We start from the raw sequence: 16,785 nt of genomic DNA on the forward strand, positions 1-16,785 counted from the left end.
GTTAAGAATTGATCTACTTTGACAGAAAATCCCAAAAGGAAGGATTTTAACCTTTAGGTTTCTTTCCATCTATTTGCTTTCTTTGAACTGATGGTAGCTGTCACGAGAGATAAAAACAAAGCAAACAAAATAAAACTCTGTGCAACTTACAGTTTAACAGCAATAAATGAAGCATTGTTGAGATCCACTGCTGCTTTTTCTTTTTTAGTGGTGGCTGTGGCTTGGAGAAACCTGAATAAATGGAAAAGATGCAAGAACGTGTCTTCCAACAGCTCTGCATTTTTAAAGTGTTTACTGTTGATTTGCCAGAAGCCAGACAGAACCTACAAAGTGGGTCATTGGGTTCAGTGTACTGTGATTATTATTTATACAGAGTCCAAAGTGTACAGAGCACCCCTTTGGGCATATAAAAGTTCATGCTTCAAAGAGCTTACAGCCTTCGGGCCTAATAATATTATTGCCAGTAACATCTAAGCTGTATATATTTCAAAGCTGCTGCTGCTGCTTTCATAATTTTATTGCAGATCTTGCTCTACCTTATTGTTGTGAGTACTGAAGTACTGTGATGAGAAAAGGATCTTCAATTTCCATTTAAAACACCAAAAGAAAACAAACCTTTTTGTCTGGAAACAAGAACACAGGAATGTGTCGTGAACACGGCAGAGTATTTCAAAGGCCAAATAAACAGAAGAAAGTTGGGGTGTGTTGATTTTGAGGCTTTTTTTGCTTGTTTGTTCTTCTTAATGCGGTTGGCTAAAAAGATAATGATACTTCTAGGATTTATTATTAGCAGTGAGGGATAAGAATGGGAAAAACCAGACTTGTACTTCGTACAGTAACACATTTTGGTATGTGCTGCAGTCACGATGCCCTCGTCCTGCAGCCATGCTCCAAGCCAGTTCTGTGCTTCACACAGAGCACACATTCCCTGCTGGGCACAAGTTCCTCTCGTGGTTTTCTTCTTCTAGCTCCACTCCTTCCTTCGCATGTTAAAATCCAGACAGAAAGTTGTTAATCTCTCTTTTTCCTCATGATGTGAGATCATGGGCAAGCAGGAAAGCACAGGAGCCCTTTTGCAATTGATTTGTTTCCTCATTTGGAGCAGTCTGCCCAAAAATGATCAGTGGTGCTCAGGTTTCTGATACTGACTGGGAGAAAAAAAAAAAAAAAGAAGCAGCACTACATGAATGAGGTACACACTGAATTTACTTTGCAGAAGTAAATTAGCAAGTACGTTAGGTAATGGAACACATTCACAGAAATTTTAAGTTATTCCTTCAAAGCCTCTGGAGATGCAAAAAGTTAAAAAATTTAAAAAAAAAAAAAATGCATTACTGGATGTAAATGCCTCAGCAGTGCTGCAAGTAGATGAGTAGTAACATGATGTCAGAGCCCAGCTCTTATGGCTGAGAGGGGTCCAGCATTACTGATGGCAGCAGTGGCATCAGATTTATTCCTATACTGGTGGACTCTTCCTGGGTGACTTCTCTTTATCACAGCAGTTTTCCTCTAGGAAAGGAGAAGTAGCCAGAGAGACACTAGATCTCTGTTTTTAGGCTTTGCTGGGTAATAATGTTGCTAATGTTTTAATGAATTCAGAGAATGCCTTCTTCTGATTTAACCTTCCTTGCTTCATTTTATTACACCGTGTATCTTTGGCATTTGGTGAGGAGCCATTGTAAATGCGAGAAGTAAGCAGCTTGTTAGATAACATCTTTTTTTCCTCTCTTTAGAAGATTAAACTGAGACTGTTCTGTCTGGTGCCAGAATAGATGTAACCAATCCTGTATCCTTTGCATGTAGGTCAGTCAGAGGGACAATTCTGCACTGGATCCCATTATCCATGGGTTGAAGGGCGTCGTACATCATGGTAAGTAGCTGCTTAAACTTTCATCTTGGTGGGAAGGGGAGAAGGGCAGCAATGTTGTCCTTAAAGGATCAGGTCACCCATAGGAGGACACAGTGAGCCTGCACATTCCTCATTCACTGATGTCTAAGGGCATTACAGCCATTATTTGATTGGTAAAGACCTGAAAATGGGTTGGGGCTAACAGTAAACAATTTGTTTCTTTTCAGTCAGTGCTCTAGAATGCATAAGTTATCAATCAAAACCCACTACAATATATCATTCATATTAGTACTTTACTCCTGCTATTTATCTTCAGTTTGCTCTAAAAATACTCCTCTCTGAAGTTTCTATTTGTTTATAAATTATTTGTCTTTCAAATTTAGGGAGCTGATAATGAAACAGAAAATTAACTATCTGTGAAAATTAATTAAACTTTGCAGCAGATGAACATCTTTCTAATGCTGACATAAATACGATCATTCGACTGTTCTGATGCATATAAACCTATTATCCTTGAACTTATAGCAGGTACTGAAATAAATATTAATATATTTTATACTTTTATAACCAGTTTTTACTTAGTAATTCTACTGAAGCCTTATCACAGGTAATGCATCACTAGCAACGACATCAAGATGCTCCAGTTCCAAAAGTACTCTTGTCAGGTTTTAATATAATGATTTGTAAAGTTTTAATAATCTCATTATAATTCAAAAGGCGTCTGCTGGAATGGTATTAGGTACTCTAATAAATCTCCGTCCCATCTATAGTGCTGCGATAAAACATCTTTGCACCTTTTCAGAGCATTGTCTTTAGACATTAGCTAGTGCTGTAGAGCTTAACAAACATTTTTTTCTCCTGACTGCAAACCTAAAACTAGTTGACAGTGTTAGATTAAAACAAATAGGATTTTGGATTAATTGCTCTACTTTCAGAGTCATTTAACATTGCAACTGGGAACACTAATAAATCCAATGGAAGTGAAAAACAGGGGTTAAATGGTAACATACCATACAGTCCTTCATTCTGAGAATTTTCTATGGGTTTCCTGTTCATAAATCGCAGCGTTCTGCTGTGAAATAAAAACAACACACATGACCAAAAAACTGTTGCTTTCCACAAAAATAGATGTTATTATCCAGCACCCAGTGGGTAACAAAACAGGCTGGCAAAAGTAAAACAAGGACCAGTTGGGCTGCAAAGATTTTTCAGTGGCTGTGTAATTTGACATTGAAGTCAAGCTGCTATTTAACTGGACCAAGATCTCTTCGTAGCCACCTGCCTTCTAATTCAAGCCACTCTGCCTTCCGCGAGCTCTGCACTCTTTTAACCATCTCATCATTTTTTGTGCTGTGTCTCTTGCTCCTCACCACTGCAGCTGAAATAGCCAGTGGCAGATAATCACACCAATGTCTCCTAAAAGTATTATTCCGTTCCCAAAAATAATTGTTTGGGTAAGATGCGACACAGTCCCAAGGCTGTGATTCCCTGACCACATAATGATTAGTCCGTCTTGGCGCTGCCTACCCACAGCAAAATCTGGGTGGATAAAAGGCGTTTATTTTTGTTTTGCTCACAATGCACAGAAGGGTAATAGTGTTTCAAGAAAAGGAAGTGGCTTGATATATTTCAATAGCTAGTTTCCTTTTAAAAACATTAAGGAAGAAAAAGAGGAAAATCTTGCCTTCCTTCCTGTTTCAAAGGCTCTGATTAAAGGCCTTTTTTAACTCTCTTTTTGTGGGTAAAGTAAGGGAATTTCCTCCTACAAAGTACTCGGTACTTACAAAGAAATTGTTCTCTTTAGCTTAAATATTGATGGAATGCTTCAGTAAAGAATTCTTATATCGTATCTCTCTTTTAATGTGATTATCTAGAGTAATAGTAAAGATGTGAGCTTTTATTCCAGACACTTTATTTCTTTTCTTGATGTAATTTACTTATATCTTATGTGTGCACATTTCTATGAATTTATCTTAAAAGACTCTTCCTGTATTCCATTTGGCTGCATTCAACTGGGACCCTAGGGCAGCAATGGACTTTTTGGCTGGAATACATTGGAAAACAGTGGGTTTTGAACAGAGTGGTTGAATCAAGCAAGGATTCAACAAAAGAAGTTGGAGAAAGGAAAAATGGAACCCTTAAATTTATCTGTATTTTATACTATTTCCATTCCCACGTTATTTTTAGGAGGTCATTGAAATACAAAGGCACATCCCTATATTGTGGAAGTCAGGAATGCGTATGAATGCTGGGATAACTACCTTGCTTTTAAATTAGACCGTGTTTATGTCTCCTCTGGCTGGAGAGAACTCAGCCCCTTGGCATTGCTCCTGCCGTGTACCTTATTTCAACATGTCTATTTAAATAAGATTTTCTTATTTTTCCATCTCTCTCCCTCTGATCAGTAGAGCATCCATGTTGACTTAGGTTGGACAGTCACTCCTTCCTCCCAGCCATTCAGGAAGTTGTACGAACGCAAACTCAAATGCCCTGCTCAAAGGACTGTCCCTAAATGTGGACTCTGCACCATGAACTCCACTGTCCCTGTGATGGCAGCTGCTCAGATAACCCTCAGTTACATATAAAGATGCTACCAAGGAGCGTTGATCTCATTTTTCATTTTTCTTGCATAGCTTTTCAGTTTTTCTGTGAAATTCTGTATTTTCAAGTACCCTTCCAGGGGTAAGAGGACAATTTAAGTGTCAAAAGGACTTTCTGCAAAAAATGAAAGCATTTTTTGCTTGAAATTTCGTCAGGGATTTGAATTACTTACTAATTTGATGGAACATAAATAATTGCACCCTTCACAGTGTCACCAGCTCGGTAACAATGACAGAGGAACGTACGCATAAAAATCAATACAGGCTTAGTCGCTCAGAGTTCACTTTATTTCCTCATCTCCAGGCATAATTTTCTAGAATCTTAATGTCACATCAAGCTTAGTTTTACATGAGCAACCATACAAAGTTTTCCTAGCTGGAAGGAAAACCACAGCGGTCGCATACACCCGAACAATGTTTGGATCAGGGATAAACTTTGGGGCTGGTCTCACATCCTCCCGCTGAACAGAACGTTCCCATCGCGCCGCTGCTCCCAAACTCCCGCGTCCGCCCTCGCACAGCATTGTAAAGGCGCACGAACGATGAGGAGGCTCTTTTCAGAGCTGTCAGCTGCCTGTTGCTGATTTTAAAATTGCTTTCGGTTCCGTGCTCTGCCAAGGATTTGTCACACCTCCCGCCAGCCAGGGCCCTGCTGCTCTTGTGTTGCAGTTTGTGCCACGGGGCTGCCAAAGGCCAACAGGAGCACACCGGCCTCGCTGTGGTGGGGATGGAGCTCGGGCAGCATGGTGCATGTTTTCTGATGCCAACATGACGGTGTCTTTCCACTGTAACCACTGGGGACGTATTTCAGCTATTGAGATGTTGTTCTTATTGTGCAAGCTGGCAGAAAAACCCCCAGCTGTGCTGGTGCTGCTGGGATGGAGGACCCCAGGTGAGGGCAGGCTGTTGAGTAAGGACACATGGTGGCCTGGTCCTGGTGCTACAGAGCTGCCTCTGTTTTGCTGCTGGTGTGCTCAGCTGGGTGCCCTGAGCCCTTCCCTGCCCCTCATTCTTCCTTCGTGGTGCTGAGAGGGCAGAGCTGCTGCTATGTGAGGAGCCAGGGAGCTCCCAGGCCTCACTCAGAAAGTCCTTGTGGGAATCAGGAACCTGAAGTACCGAGTTATGTCTTACACTGTTGATTTGCATTAAAATGGCTACAGAGGCTTTTATCTGCCTCAGCTCCAGCAGTATCCCAGAGGAGCACCAACAGGGTGGAGCTGCTAACACACCGACATCCCTTTCGCCCGCCTTCACTGTCTTTGGCTTGCCCTTTTTGGGACTGTTTTGTACATAAGCCTCTTAGAGATGGTTTTCCCTTGTTCTTACCAGCTGCCTGAAAGGCATTATAACAAGTCTTCTCATTTCAGCTGTGGAGGTGCTGCCTGCTACGCTTTCTCCCAGCCTGAACCCAGGTGCTCTGCTCAGTCCCACTGCACCACAGGCTCATGGCAAACCTTTCATGCTGATGGCAAGCATGTTCTGTCACACTGTCCTGTTCTCCCCGTCTGTCACCAAGAATCTACATGGATCAGCACAAAGTTATTAGCAAAACACAAATAAATTACCGCAGCAGAAAAGCTTCTATTAATGTCACAGAAATTGGGCTCTTATTCCCTTCCTTGTCAAAAGTGAGCAGCGAAAATCAAAGAGCAGCCAGATCAAAAGCTTAGGTACAAAGTGAATCGATGGCATCTGTTGCTTGTTTGTGAACGTGGGCTGGGGTGAGGGGTAGAAAGAAGCCTTTGTTTATTTAAAAGAGTGTTTGAAAATATACTTTCTTTTTTCCTCCGCTATTGTATTATTATAGCACTGAAACTTACACTAAGCATGGAGCAGGGTGTGAGCTTGAATCTCACTCAAGGTGGGCCAGAGGTGTTCAGGCAGCTTGGTGGTGACAGTCAAAGTTTCAGGAGCTGCTCAGGAGACCCTACCAAAATATAATAGAAACACAATTGCTTCAACAAGGAAAAAGAAGAGAGAATGAATATGTTGCACATCTCTCCAGCTGTCCTAGGCAAAAGGCAGCAAATAACCTGTTAAGATAAATCAGCACTAAAAGGAAGCAATCCAGACAGTGTTAGTTACCCTGTGGATCTATCACACCAGAAGGTATAATAACAAGAAAACAACATTAGCAGCGTGACGGGTTTTTTCTTTTGTTTTTAACTTTAACCATAACACCACCTGAATAGCTATTTGCATTCTGCACTGAAAATCAGGGAAGAAAGGCAGGGAAGAGGGGTGAGGGAAAGATCTGCTACCATGGGACCTTGGCTTTTAAAGTAAAACTTCGAAGAAAGCAGAAACCCAGTTTGGAACAATGAAGACCATCAAAGGAAGAGCAGTGCGATGTGAGAATGAAATATGGAGGAGCAGTTTTGTTGGTTTTTTTTTTCCCTTGGGGTGGATCTGGATATATTCTTTTGTTTTCTGATCTGTTCTTGTGTTCACGGTCAGAGTAGCCGTGTGAAAGGGCCAGGACACGGTTACTGCAGAGCAGAGGCGAGGAGGAGGGAAGTGGGAAATGAAGATGAGAGCAGAGGTGATAAGTTCACACCTTTATGTAGGGCAGCTCCGCGCATAGCGGCGGGGGTCTGTATCATTTAGAGGAATAAATGATGGAAGTGTTAGAAATCTCTGGTCCTTCCCCTGTCTGCTCTGTGGAAATCAGCGCTGGTTGTGGCTGAGCACAGACCAGCAAGCTGACATGTTATTAATACACTGCACAGAAAAACTAAGTTAAGCTGACGAAAGGAAGATTGCAGCAATAAGAACTCTAAAGTTAAGATGTGGCTGAATGTAGGTTGGTGATGAATGTGAACAGAGCACCTGCAGTGGGGAAGAGCTGCATGCTTAGCTGGTGGATTTTGAGGATATCTGCTGAGGAAAGAGGGAAGCTGAAGCCAGAGAAGGTGCAGTGTTGCTCAGGCTCCACTGGAGCAGATGTATGTGGCACACACTCTGGCTGCTCCTGCCTCACTTCACCCTGCCGGTTCCAGGGCTCAGCTTGCTTGAAGATCCTCTTCCTCTCCAAACTTCTCACTCAGTTTCTGTTTCCTCCAGTCACTGGTGCGCTTTCAGCATTTTTCAGTCTCTTTGTGCCTGGTAGCCCTGACTCTGCCATGGGTTAGATTTTGTGAAACCTGGAGAATTCTCACCCCAGTGGAACAAGCTGCTATGCCAAAAGCCTGCATTAGCAGTATGTAAGCATTAAAGGTCCTGATTTGTGGTTTTTTTTATTTATTTCCTTGAAGACTTAAGATCCCTCCTCTCCAGCTAAACCTTTTCCTGTTGAACTGTTTCCACTTCTAACTGTGTTATAAGGAAAGGAGGGAGAAAAGTTAAACCCGTGTCTGTCACCTGGCATGGAAATGTTCACGTTGGTTTCTTTTTTTCCATAAGAGACTTGCTTTTGTTTCTTTCCTCTCATTCTTTGTACCACCCCACTTGTCTCAGGTTAAATGAGACTGCAGCTCTCTGAGTGAGGAGTGTGTTATTATCTCATTCCCTTCCTCCCAGCAATGCTTTGCTTTATGTGTCCTTATGCTTCTTTGCATTGTTCAGCAGATGCTCTAGCCTTTAAAAAAAAAAAATAGAAATGAGAGTAATAGTTACACAATAAGCTACAAGAATTACACTGAGTACAAAGGACTGTCAGAAACTGCTCTGCATGCTGGATTTACACAGCGAGTGCTCATTTGAAGATCTTTTCAGTTAAAGTAACGTATAATATTTGTAATCTTATCTTGAGCATCACCACAGCTAGTCTGATCCCTGTCTCTGGTGTGCAGCCTGCTTTATCTTGAAAATTTTGGCTTGGTGGATGTATGGCATGGTGTCCTTTGGATTATTTCTGTGTGTTTGTTTTTCAAATGTTTGAATGCAGGGACTTTAAAATGACTTGGCTCATTAGGGTAAAAATGAAATTGGCAGTAACAATGTTTAACAAATTTGGGAGACTTTCAAAGCTCTTCATATTGGTATTGCAGATTTCAGTTATTCAAAGTGTAGCTGGGTAACGTTTCCACCTATCAGGCACTGCACATACATTAATTTTGGAAATAAGCTCATTTTAAGATATTGTTTCCAATGCAGCCAAGTTCCTGTTTTCTTACAGAAAAGCACGATGAAAGTCCAAAGCATTCCATGAGATATAAATGGACTTGGCATGTAGCTATTTTCTTCTGATCTCCAATCCAAGTTCCTGTTAGATTTGAAAGGAGGTTTGATCACAGATAGTTGTGATGCTGTTTACCTGAATATCTCAAGAACATTTCTATTCCACAGTGATTCAGTCAGAATTCAGGGCTATCTTCTTCCAGCATTTCAGAGAATTTATTTTTAGCAAGTCAGTCCTTGAAGTCAAAACATTCAACTGATAGTTCTTGTAATATAGTATTTGTTGGCATCAGCTTCTGAAAACTGCAGTAGCTGGTGGGTATCTACCACCAGTATTGGTTTCAAGATCTGATTTTTCCTCTGCTGTGAAAACTATTGTGCACAGCTCGGTGTTTGTTCACATGCAGTGATGCTTTAACAAATCTGGAGTGTAAATAGGTCAGCTCCTTAAAGCGTGCCTGCAGTTGCTGTGGCTTTGGGTTGGGTGTACAAAAAATGGCCCTTGGTCCCATGCAAAAAAAGTGGGGAGATTTATGAGGCCAAAGAATATACTGAGCACTACTGGATGACGATAAAGAATTGAAGAAAATAAAGAGTGTTTCTTGTCTAGTAAACAAAAATAGTGTTGAAGGACTGCACCTGATGTTGTTGACACAGGTACGTGGCCATCCAGATATTATCTTGGATTGCTTAGCCTTGTATTTTTGTCTCCTGTTTCCACAGCTGAATTGGCTGAAGAGAGTTCACATGTGTCACATAAATATGTTTCCTACTGTGTTAGTGTAAAATAAAAACTCAAATGTAAGCTTTCCTGTTGGTTTGCAGACAAATGTGGAAGCAGAATATGCATTGTTTTTAAAGGAGGAAGACCAAAAGATGGACAGGAATGTTGTATCAGAAAACACAAGCTGATTGTTAATTGCATTTTGTGAATGTGAGAGTTAAAGCACCATATTGTCCCTTTATGCTGTGGAATGCTCAGTAGTTTAAATATCACATTGTCTTAATTGTCAACAATGCATATGTGGCACTTGGCTAATTTTTCCTTGGGAAGTATTAGAGTGAATGCTTCTTCACGAGCCGTGGTGCTGCCAGTGTTGACTCACCGGTTGTTAACTGCCAATTAAATTGGCTGTACGGATCAGAGGGGCAGCTCCATGGTGTTCCTGGTGCTGCTCCTTTCCAGGCTGCCCAACCTGGTGGTGGCTGCAGCAGCGCTGTTAGTGCTGCTCTCAGAGGATGCTCTGCAGTTTGAGGCTCTGTGGTCAGACCCCAGGGCTCCCATTTCCTACTTGTTTTTCTGTGCTCTGGATGGAGCAGGGCAGGGAGCAGCAGAGGCCATGCAAGTGTGGGGTTCTTCGCTGGCTCGCAAGTGGGTTTTGCAGGATTCATTGCACTGTTTGCAGGTTATTTGCAGGTGAACACAGATGTTATCACTGATGTGTTTTATTGCTTTTGTCTGTCAGTTCTTTTCTTTGTACCTGTCAACAAACGCTAGATTGTTTTTGTTGTTGTTTTTTAATTCTCACATAGAAGGTTGTGTGGTTCCCAGCCTTGTCTGGCTTCTTCCCTCTATGAACTCCTCACCCTGCCCAGTCTGCTCCCAGCTGTCTGGGCAAAATCCCTGCCTGTCCCAACAGAGAAAAGGAAACAGGAGCTGCTCATGTAAGGCACTGACAAAAGTGGATATTTTTCCAACTTTACAGTTAGTAGGAATGCTGCATATACACACATATACACACATACACGTGTAAGTATGTGTGAATAACACATTTCTAACCATGTTCAGTGAATACTGTGGTGTGGTTTGCAGGTGATTCTTTCTACAGATTTACTAACAATCATAAGCAATTTGAGGCTGGAATTTTAAGTGACTTGATTTTCAAATCCCATTTCAAAACTGTCTCAGGCTCTCAGGAACACAACTTCATGGCATTTCCTGCTTCCATATTGTATGGAAGAAAGAGTCCTGAGTTTCTAAGTCACTTTTTTTGTCGGCTTGGCATGAAGATGTTTGTGACTCTGGGTTCTAAAGCTGCACCATGCATCTAGGTGGACGAGATAGTAATTAATGATCTGTTTTCAAATGTGCTGGCTTATTAAGCCATAAACAATTGATTATCATCTATTTTAAAAGTCACGGTAATCCAATTATAGGTGTTTTTTATTTTAATCTTTGGAATTCATTAACAATAACCTACAGCATTGCTCGTAGCCATGAAAAATGAGAGTACACCCTGTCCTACTTAAAGCTGTGCTTCAGCAAAGCTACGTTTTCCTCAAGAAATATCCTTCCTCATAGCTGACTATGAGTTTCCAAATGCTTAGGAAAAAAAAATCTACCTAATTGATAACTAAAATTTAATCATAGTCGGATACTTCCAGTTTGCATTCAAATAAGATATTTCTCTGTCTAAATAAGCTTCCCTTGGTTGATTATTCATATTGTAGTTCAAAATGTTTAAAAATGAAAGACAGAGTTGGATGAAATGTAGACTACTTAATACAGTGTGTATTTAATATAAAAGTCATGCATTATTCATTTTTGCAATTTGAATAACTTTGAATTTAGCATCCCTGTTCTTCATCTTTTCCTTTGATGAACAATTAATTATTAAAATATAATATTGTCAGCATATGGCACAAAAATCCTTGAGAGCGTAAAATGAGCCTCGTTCTCCTGTCACCCTTTGATAAAGGGATACTCTGCATTCTTGCTTTTCCAGAGAATGTTTGTCCAGCATCTCAGATATTTCCATCATTCTAAATAAAAGGTTATCCAAGTTAAAAATAGCTAAATTGTTAATTATAACCGAAGCGTTATTTCATAAATATTCTAATAAACAAGGATGCAGGGGGAAGGCTCTTTTCAAAATGTGCCTGTACCTCTCCCATCTATTTCATTTATAGTCACTGGCTGTTAGCACAAAAAGGATGTTCGCATGTTCAAATACGTTTGGATTCATAGCATCCACTCTGTGCTCAGCTCCCATAGAAAGAGCTTCTGAAATACAAAACACTTCATTTTGCTGTGAAGCTGCATCTGTGCTGAAGTTGAAAATCAAAGTTTGCAATTTTTCAGACCAATTTTTCCTGTATAAAAATAAACCAATGCGTTTTTAATTGGAAATCAAATTAAATGCGACCTTTTGCTGTGATTATGATTTCTTGATTAGTTCTCTTTGAACTTTGGCCAATCACGTATATTTTCCTATTTATTGCCTGAACACACACTTCTCTGAAGGTGTGCTGTGAGAAGACGTTTTATTCTTTGCTTGTTTCCTTTTTGAGGGCGCAGAAGTTGTTGGTATCTGCTCGAATTAGAAGGAAAGAAATAGTTAATGAAGATATTGCAGTGTTCTGTTACAAAGTGGTCTACTTTGACTTTCATAGAATTACTCATTTTGGAACTTTGCAAACTAGTTGATAATATGCAGGAGAATAGAATATCATAGAATCATAGAATGGCTTGGGTTGGAAGGGACCTCAAAGACCATCCAGTTCCAACCTTGCAGCCTTATGGGCAGGATTGCTACCCATAAATCAGGCACTAGATCAGGTCAGCTGCCCAGCAGGTCCAACAAGGTGGAAAGTTGCTGCAACGTGAATGCTGGCTTTTGTTTGAAGCACTAAGAAAATAGAAAGTGAGGAATAGAGATGTATGGGAGAGTCTCACGTGTCAGTGTGCCCTGAGGCAGTGAACACCTTTGCACAGATTGAGAGGGAGTGAGTCAGCATAAAGTGCGGGGGATAAATGCAAAGGGATGGCAAGGAAATTGTCTTGCCTGCAGCTGTTCCCTCCTTTCATTTATTTATTTCTCTTCACATTGTTAAATACCACCAGCTTGCTACTGTTACTGGAGGGAGCTCATCCCATAGCCTGCTGGACTCCACAGGGAGTTTCTTGGGTTAGAGGGGAGAGCATTTTTACCTCTGAAATGTTCTTATGGTGTTGTGCTGACTGCATCCAGCCTTGACTGCAAGGAGTGGGGCCCAGCTTTGTCCCAGTAGGGCTTTGGCATACCTTCACCTCCATCAAGCTGAAGAGCAATTCACTGAGTGCTGAAACCACTGAACACAGTGTTATTTCAGTGCTTGTATAAAGCATGGAGATAGCAAGGGCTTTTCACACCTGCATACATTCTGAATAGGAGTGTATAGGATTGACTGGCATTCTGGCTGCTCTTTTAATAATCAACGTATCAACTCTTACGGGGTGCTCCTGATAGGCTGTTTCTATCTTTCATTACATATATATGATAAAATTCGTTGTTGCCCTTACACTTTCCTAGGCTACCTATCAATGTGATGTCTGTTTTAAAGACATGTTTTAAAAAATAAATTAAAAAAAAAAAAAGTGTAATTTTGCTTGTCAAACTCCCCTACAGAGAAAGAGACGTTCCTGGATCCCTTTGTGCTGAGAGACCTGCTGCCAACATCGCTGGGGAGTTACTACCGCTATACCGGTTCCCTGACCACTCCTCCCTGCAGTGAGATCGTGGAGTGGATCGTTTTCCGGAAGCCTGTTCCCATTTCTTACCATCAGGTATGTTGAATTCATCGGTGAGATCACTTAGAATCACAGAGGTTGGAAAGGACCTCTGAAGATCACCGAGTCCAACCCCCTGCTGAAAGCAGGTTCTTGATTTACCCTCTTTAACGTGGTGTTTTCAAACCCCCTGTTTTAATGCCGTGAACAAAAAAATTTCTGTTGATGTAATGGGAAGTGTTGGTGAATTATTTTTTAGTAATACTGTTTCTGAGCAAGAGCCATCAGTCTTAAGGAGACAGCATAACGTGAAGCCTAGTTTCCTCTCAGCGATTTATTTGGCATTGTTTTTGTTAAGATTAAATTAAGTTATGGTGTAAATATTTACGTGGTGCTCCTTTTTATTCTTTTTAATTGAAACTTTCTTTTCAAAGTAAAGTGAATTATTTCAGTTCTGCGCAGATTTAGTAATTTGAACTAATTACATTAGAAAAGACGTGTTTCCATTAATTCTCCATGCTTAACTGTTTTTGCAACACAGTAAAGCTGCCATTATGTGCTTAGAGAACTGGTACACAAATCTTTAAAATTAGCACACAGCAGCTTTTAATGCAGATAGACCCCATGTCTGGGATTGGTCTGGAGATGAATGCTTCCAATAAAGTAATGGATAAATATAGTCCAATGTTTACAAGTTAAGTGTATTTTTGATGTTTTAAGATTGTTGTCCTTAGAAAGCCATCCTGCTGAAGTTAGTGTTTCATTCATCTAGCTTAAGCCACTGAAAACAAAGCTTTTCAATACTAATTCTGTAAAACCTAAGCGAGTGGCTCAGCAAGTGGTCGTGACTGAAAGGTGTTGGGTCTCAGAGTTTTCAGAAGGGTGGAAGGTGGTTGCTGTGCCCCTGCTCCAGGCTTGTCTTCATGTTTCCTAGATCCTATTGCTTCTCCTGTGGAACCTTCCACACTTTTTTAAAGTGCCACGTTCAAAACAGGGCTCAGTGCTTCAGCTGGGTACCATGAGACGTGCAGATTCATGTGCTGAGCTGCCTGTGGTGGCCTTACTTTGCCTTTTTCACAACAGCATGACATTGTTGATGGCTGACAGGAACCCTTTTGCAAATGCCTTCTCCAGAGCTCTCTCTAGCAGTGCTGCTGAGCGAGCACCGTGTGGTCATGCAGGCAAAGCGTGGGACTTTCTGCACGTGGGCCCAGTTGAATCAGACCCTTTGTCTTTTTCAGGCTGTTTCTCTGATTGTCAGGATCATTTTGAATTCTGTCCTTGCCTGCAGGATACTTGCAATCCCATGTAGCTTTTCACTGCATCAGTAACTTTACTGTTTATTACTGGCTGGCTGCGAGGCCTGACCCGCACTTAGTTTTATACCCTGTGTGCAAGCGGGGTGGGTCATGCACTTTTTTCTTCTTTTTCAGTTTTAACAAATGCAAATAAACTGCTAAATGCTGGCAAGCCCTACGGTGGTATAAAGGTGCTTTATCCTGGCATAGTTTCTTTCCTATGCAGTACAAAGGTAACGGTGCCAAGTCAAGCCTTTACAATTTGGCCTTGTGCTGCTTTTTGCATGTGTGTGTGGTTGAAGGGCTGGGTATTCTGTGTGGAGACAGGCTTTCATTGATACTACAACACATGTGGAATAAATAATAGCATTCTCCCCCTTGGCAACTCTGGGGATGGGTGTATTTTAAGAGCCTGCCGCCCTGCCATTGCCATGATTATTATTTGTTCCTCTAACAGAAACAGTGCAGTATAATCCATTGCCACAGTTTAACCTTCTTTATCACAAACCCCATGAAACAGTCTGTAATCCCAGAGGAGGAAAGTGATATTGTTTAAGCTTTGTTGCTGTTCCAATTAAATCCTTGCTTTTGTGCAAAATACCTTGCTGTAAAATGGACAGTTCTGAAGTGGTCCATTTGTAGAGGCTTCTGTATTTTATTCTCGGTGCTCCATCATCATCATCTCTCCCGATAATTAGACAACAAAACAGGACAAGCCGTGTCACCCTGCAGATGCATTGTAAAGCTAAGTGCATTCAGTGACCCAAAACACAGCATTATCTCTCATAATGCATACCTCTGAGTATCTCATTGTGCTTATAACAGTTTTAGTATTTTTAATTACCGCTTTTATATCCAGCCCTTAGAACACTGTGCACATCAGGCTTTAATGGTTTGTAATTACATGACTTGGAATTTTAGATCAGGTTTCTCTGTATCTACAGCACTCTTAGAGCAGCTTTTGATTTCTTCTTCTGAGCAGGAGCTCTTGTACTCCTTGAAGAGCATGAGTGTAGCTCCTTGACTGTAGATCTTTTCTTTTTTTTCCCTGGCAGCTATAGATCAATTAAATTCTCATTTGCGGTACATAATATTTTTATAGTAAAAATGAAGTTGAAATGACTTATATATACTTCAACACATAAAAAGGGGAAGGTTAAAAATCGTATTTGAACTGGCAGTTGTTAAAATGCAATTATACCTCCCCAAGGTAGCATGGCAGAAGAAAATATTTTAAAAGTTCTCATTGAAAGTTTAAAAATTCAATTAATGTCATGGAAGCGTAAGCCTTGACTTGACAAGGAGCAGTTGCTATCTGGTTCATGAACTTCTACAGAGTAACTTAAAGAGCTATTAGTTGCCTTCATCAGAACTGGTTCTCGAGCATGGAGTGGAAAACATAAGTAAATATTTACAGGGTTATGGTCAGTGCCTCCTTGGAAGGTCATAGGGGAGCACAGGGCTTAGCAAGATCGTCTGGTTTCTTCCTCAAAACAAGAGTATAAGATAATCCTTTTGCCTCACTTTTTAACCCATCTATCAATGCTTTTTAGTACTTTATTCTAATAATTAGCAAGGAGTTTTCAAGATTTTCTTGACATCTTTCTCTTAAGGATCAGAGAGAAAATTCCAGCAGAGAGCTTGGGAATGTGACATTCAGCTCAGATGCAGTACAATCCAAATCCCACCATCAGTGCATGCACTGGAGGCTCAAAGCAGTACCTGGGCCCTCTGCCTGAGATGGAGACGACCACCAGCTGTCACCTTCCTGCTGGCTGTCCACTCTCCCTGTGCATTGGGCTCCCTGCTTGTTCAGTAAGAGCACTTGTCGTCAGGGGGAAGCTGCTGCTGACAATATACAAGGATGTGCTGTTATCTTGGAAGCGCCTGCCCACTATGAGGCTCATTTCCCTTGTATTGTGTGTTGGTGTAGAGCAGCCAACTCAGGATCTGTGCACTGAGGTCCATCCTTTCTCCCTCCTGCTGTCCATGCACTGCTCACTGTGAAAACATTCCCATATATTTCTCCGTTAGCCAGCCTAGCACACATCCTCGCTCCAGGGAGACTGACTTTTGAAATGAAAAGTGTGAAAATTGACTCTACTTGCCCGTGGGGGTTGGATATGTTTTACATATTTCAGCCCAGTAACAAGGATCATCCAGCCCAGCAAAACTGGCCAGCTGGCCAGCAGTAGCAGAAAGGAGTTTCTGTTTACTGGTTTGAAGGGAAATTAAATATTGACAGTGGAGTATCCTTAGCTGTTCTGTTACACCATCCTTTGATTATTTTTATCAGCACCATCAGCTGAGGCTACAATGATAATGTTTCCCATTTAGAAGTATTCTTAGGCTTTATTCCATACTTTTAGAACAAAAGCACTTAATGAAAAGGATGTTGTGTTCACAGTGACCTGTCATTAAACTATGAGC

General features: G+C 41.1%; 1 protein-coding gene across 1 annotated transcript in view; it reads left to right on the forward strand.

The window, feature by feature from the left end:
• The window catches only part of PTPRG (protein tyrosine phosphatase receptor type G), a 378,843-nt gene that overhangs the window by 270,303 nt on the left and 91,755 nt on the right, over positions 1-16,785 (forward strand). Inside the window, exons 6-7 of the mRNA XM_031606378.2 lie at positions 1,804-1,870; positions 12,957-13,114. Of these exons, the coding sequence (XP_031462238.1) occupies positions 1,804-1,870; positions 12,957-13,114 (225 nt within the window). The remainder of the gene's footprint in view (positions 1-1,803; positions 1,871-12,956; positions 13,115-16,785) is intronic.

Source organism: Phasianus colchicus, chromosome 11 (assembly GCF_987193195.1).
Source record: "Phasianus colchicus chromosome 11, bPhaCol1.hap1.1, whole genome shotgun sequence".
NCBI lineage: Eukaryota > Metazoa > Chordata > Aves > Galliformes > Phasianidae > Phasianus > Phasianus colchicus.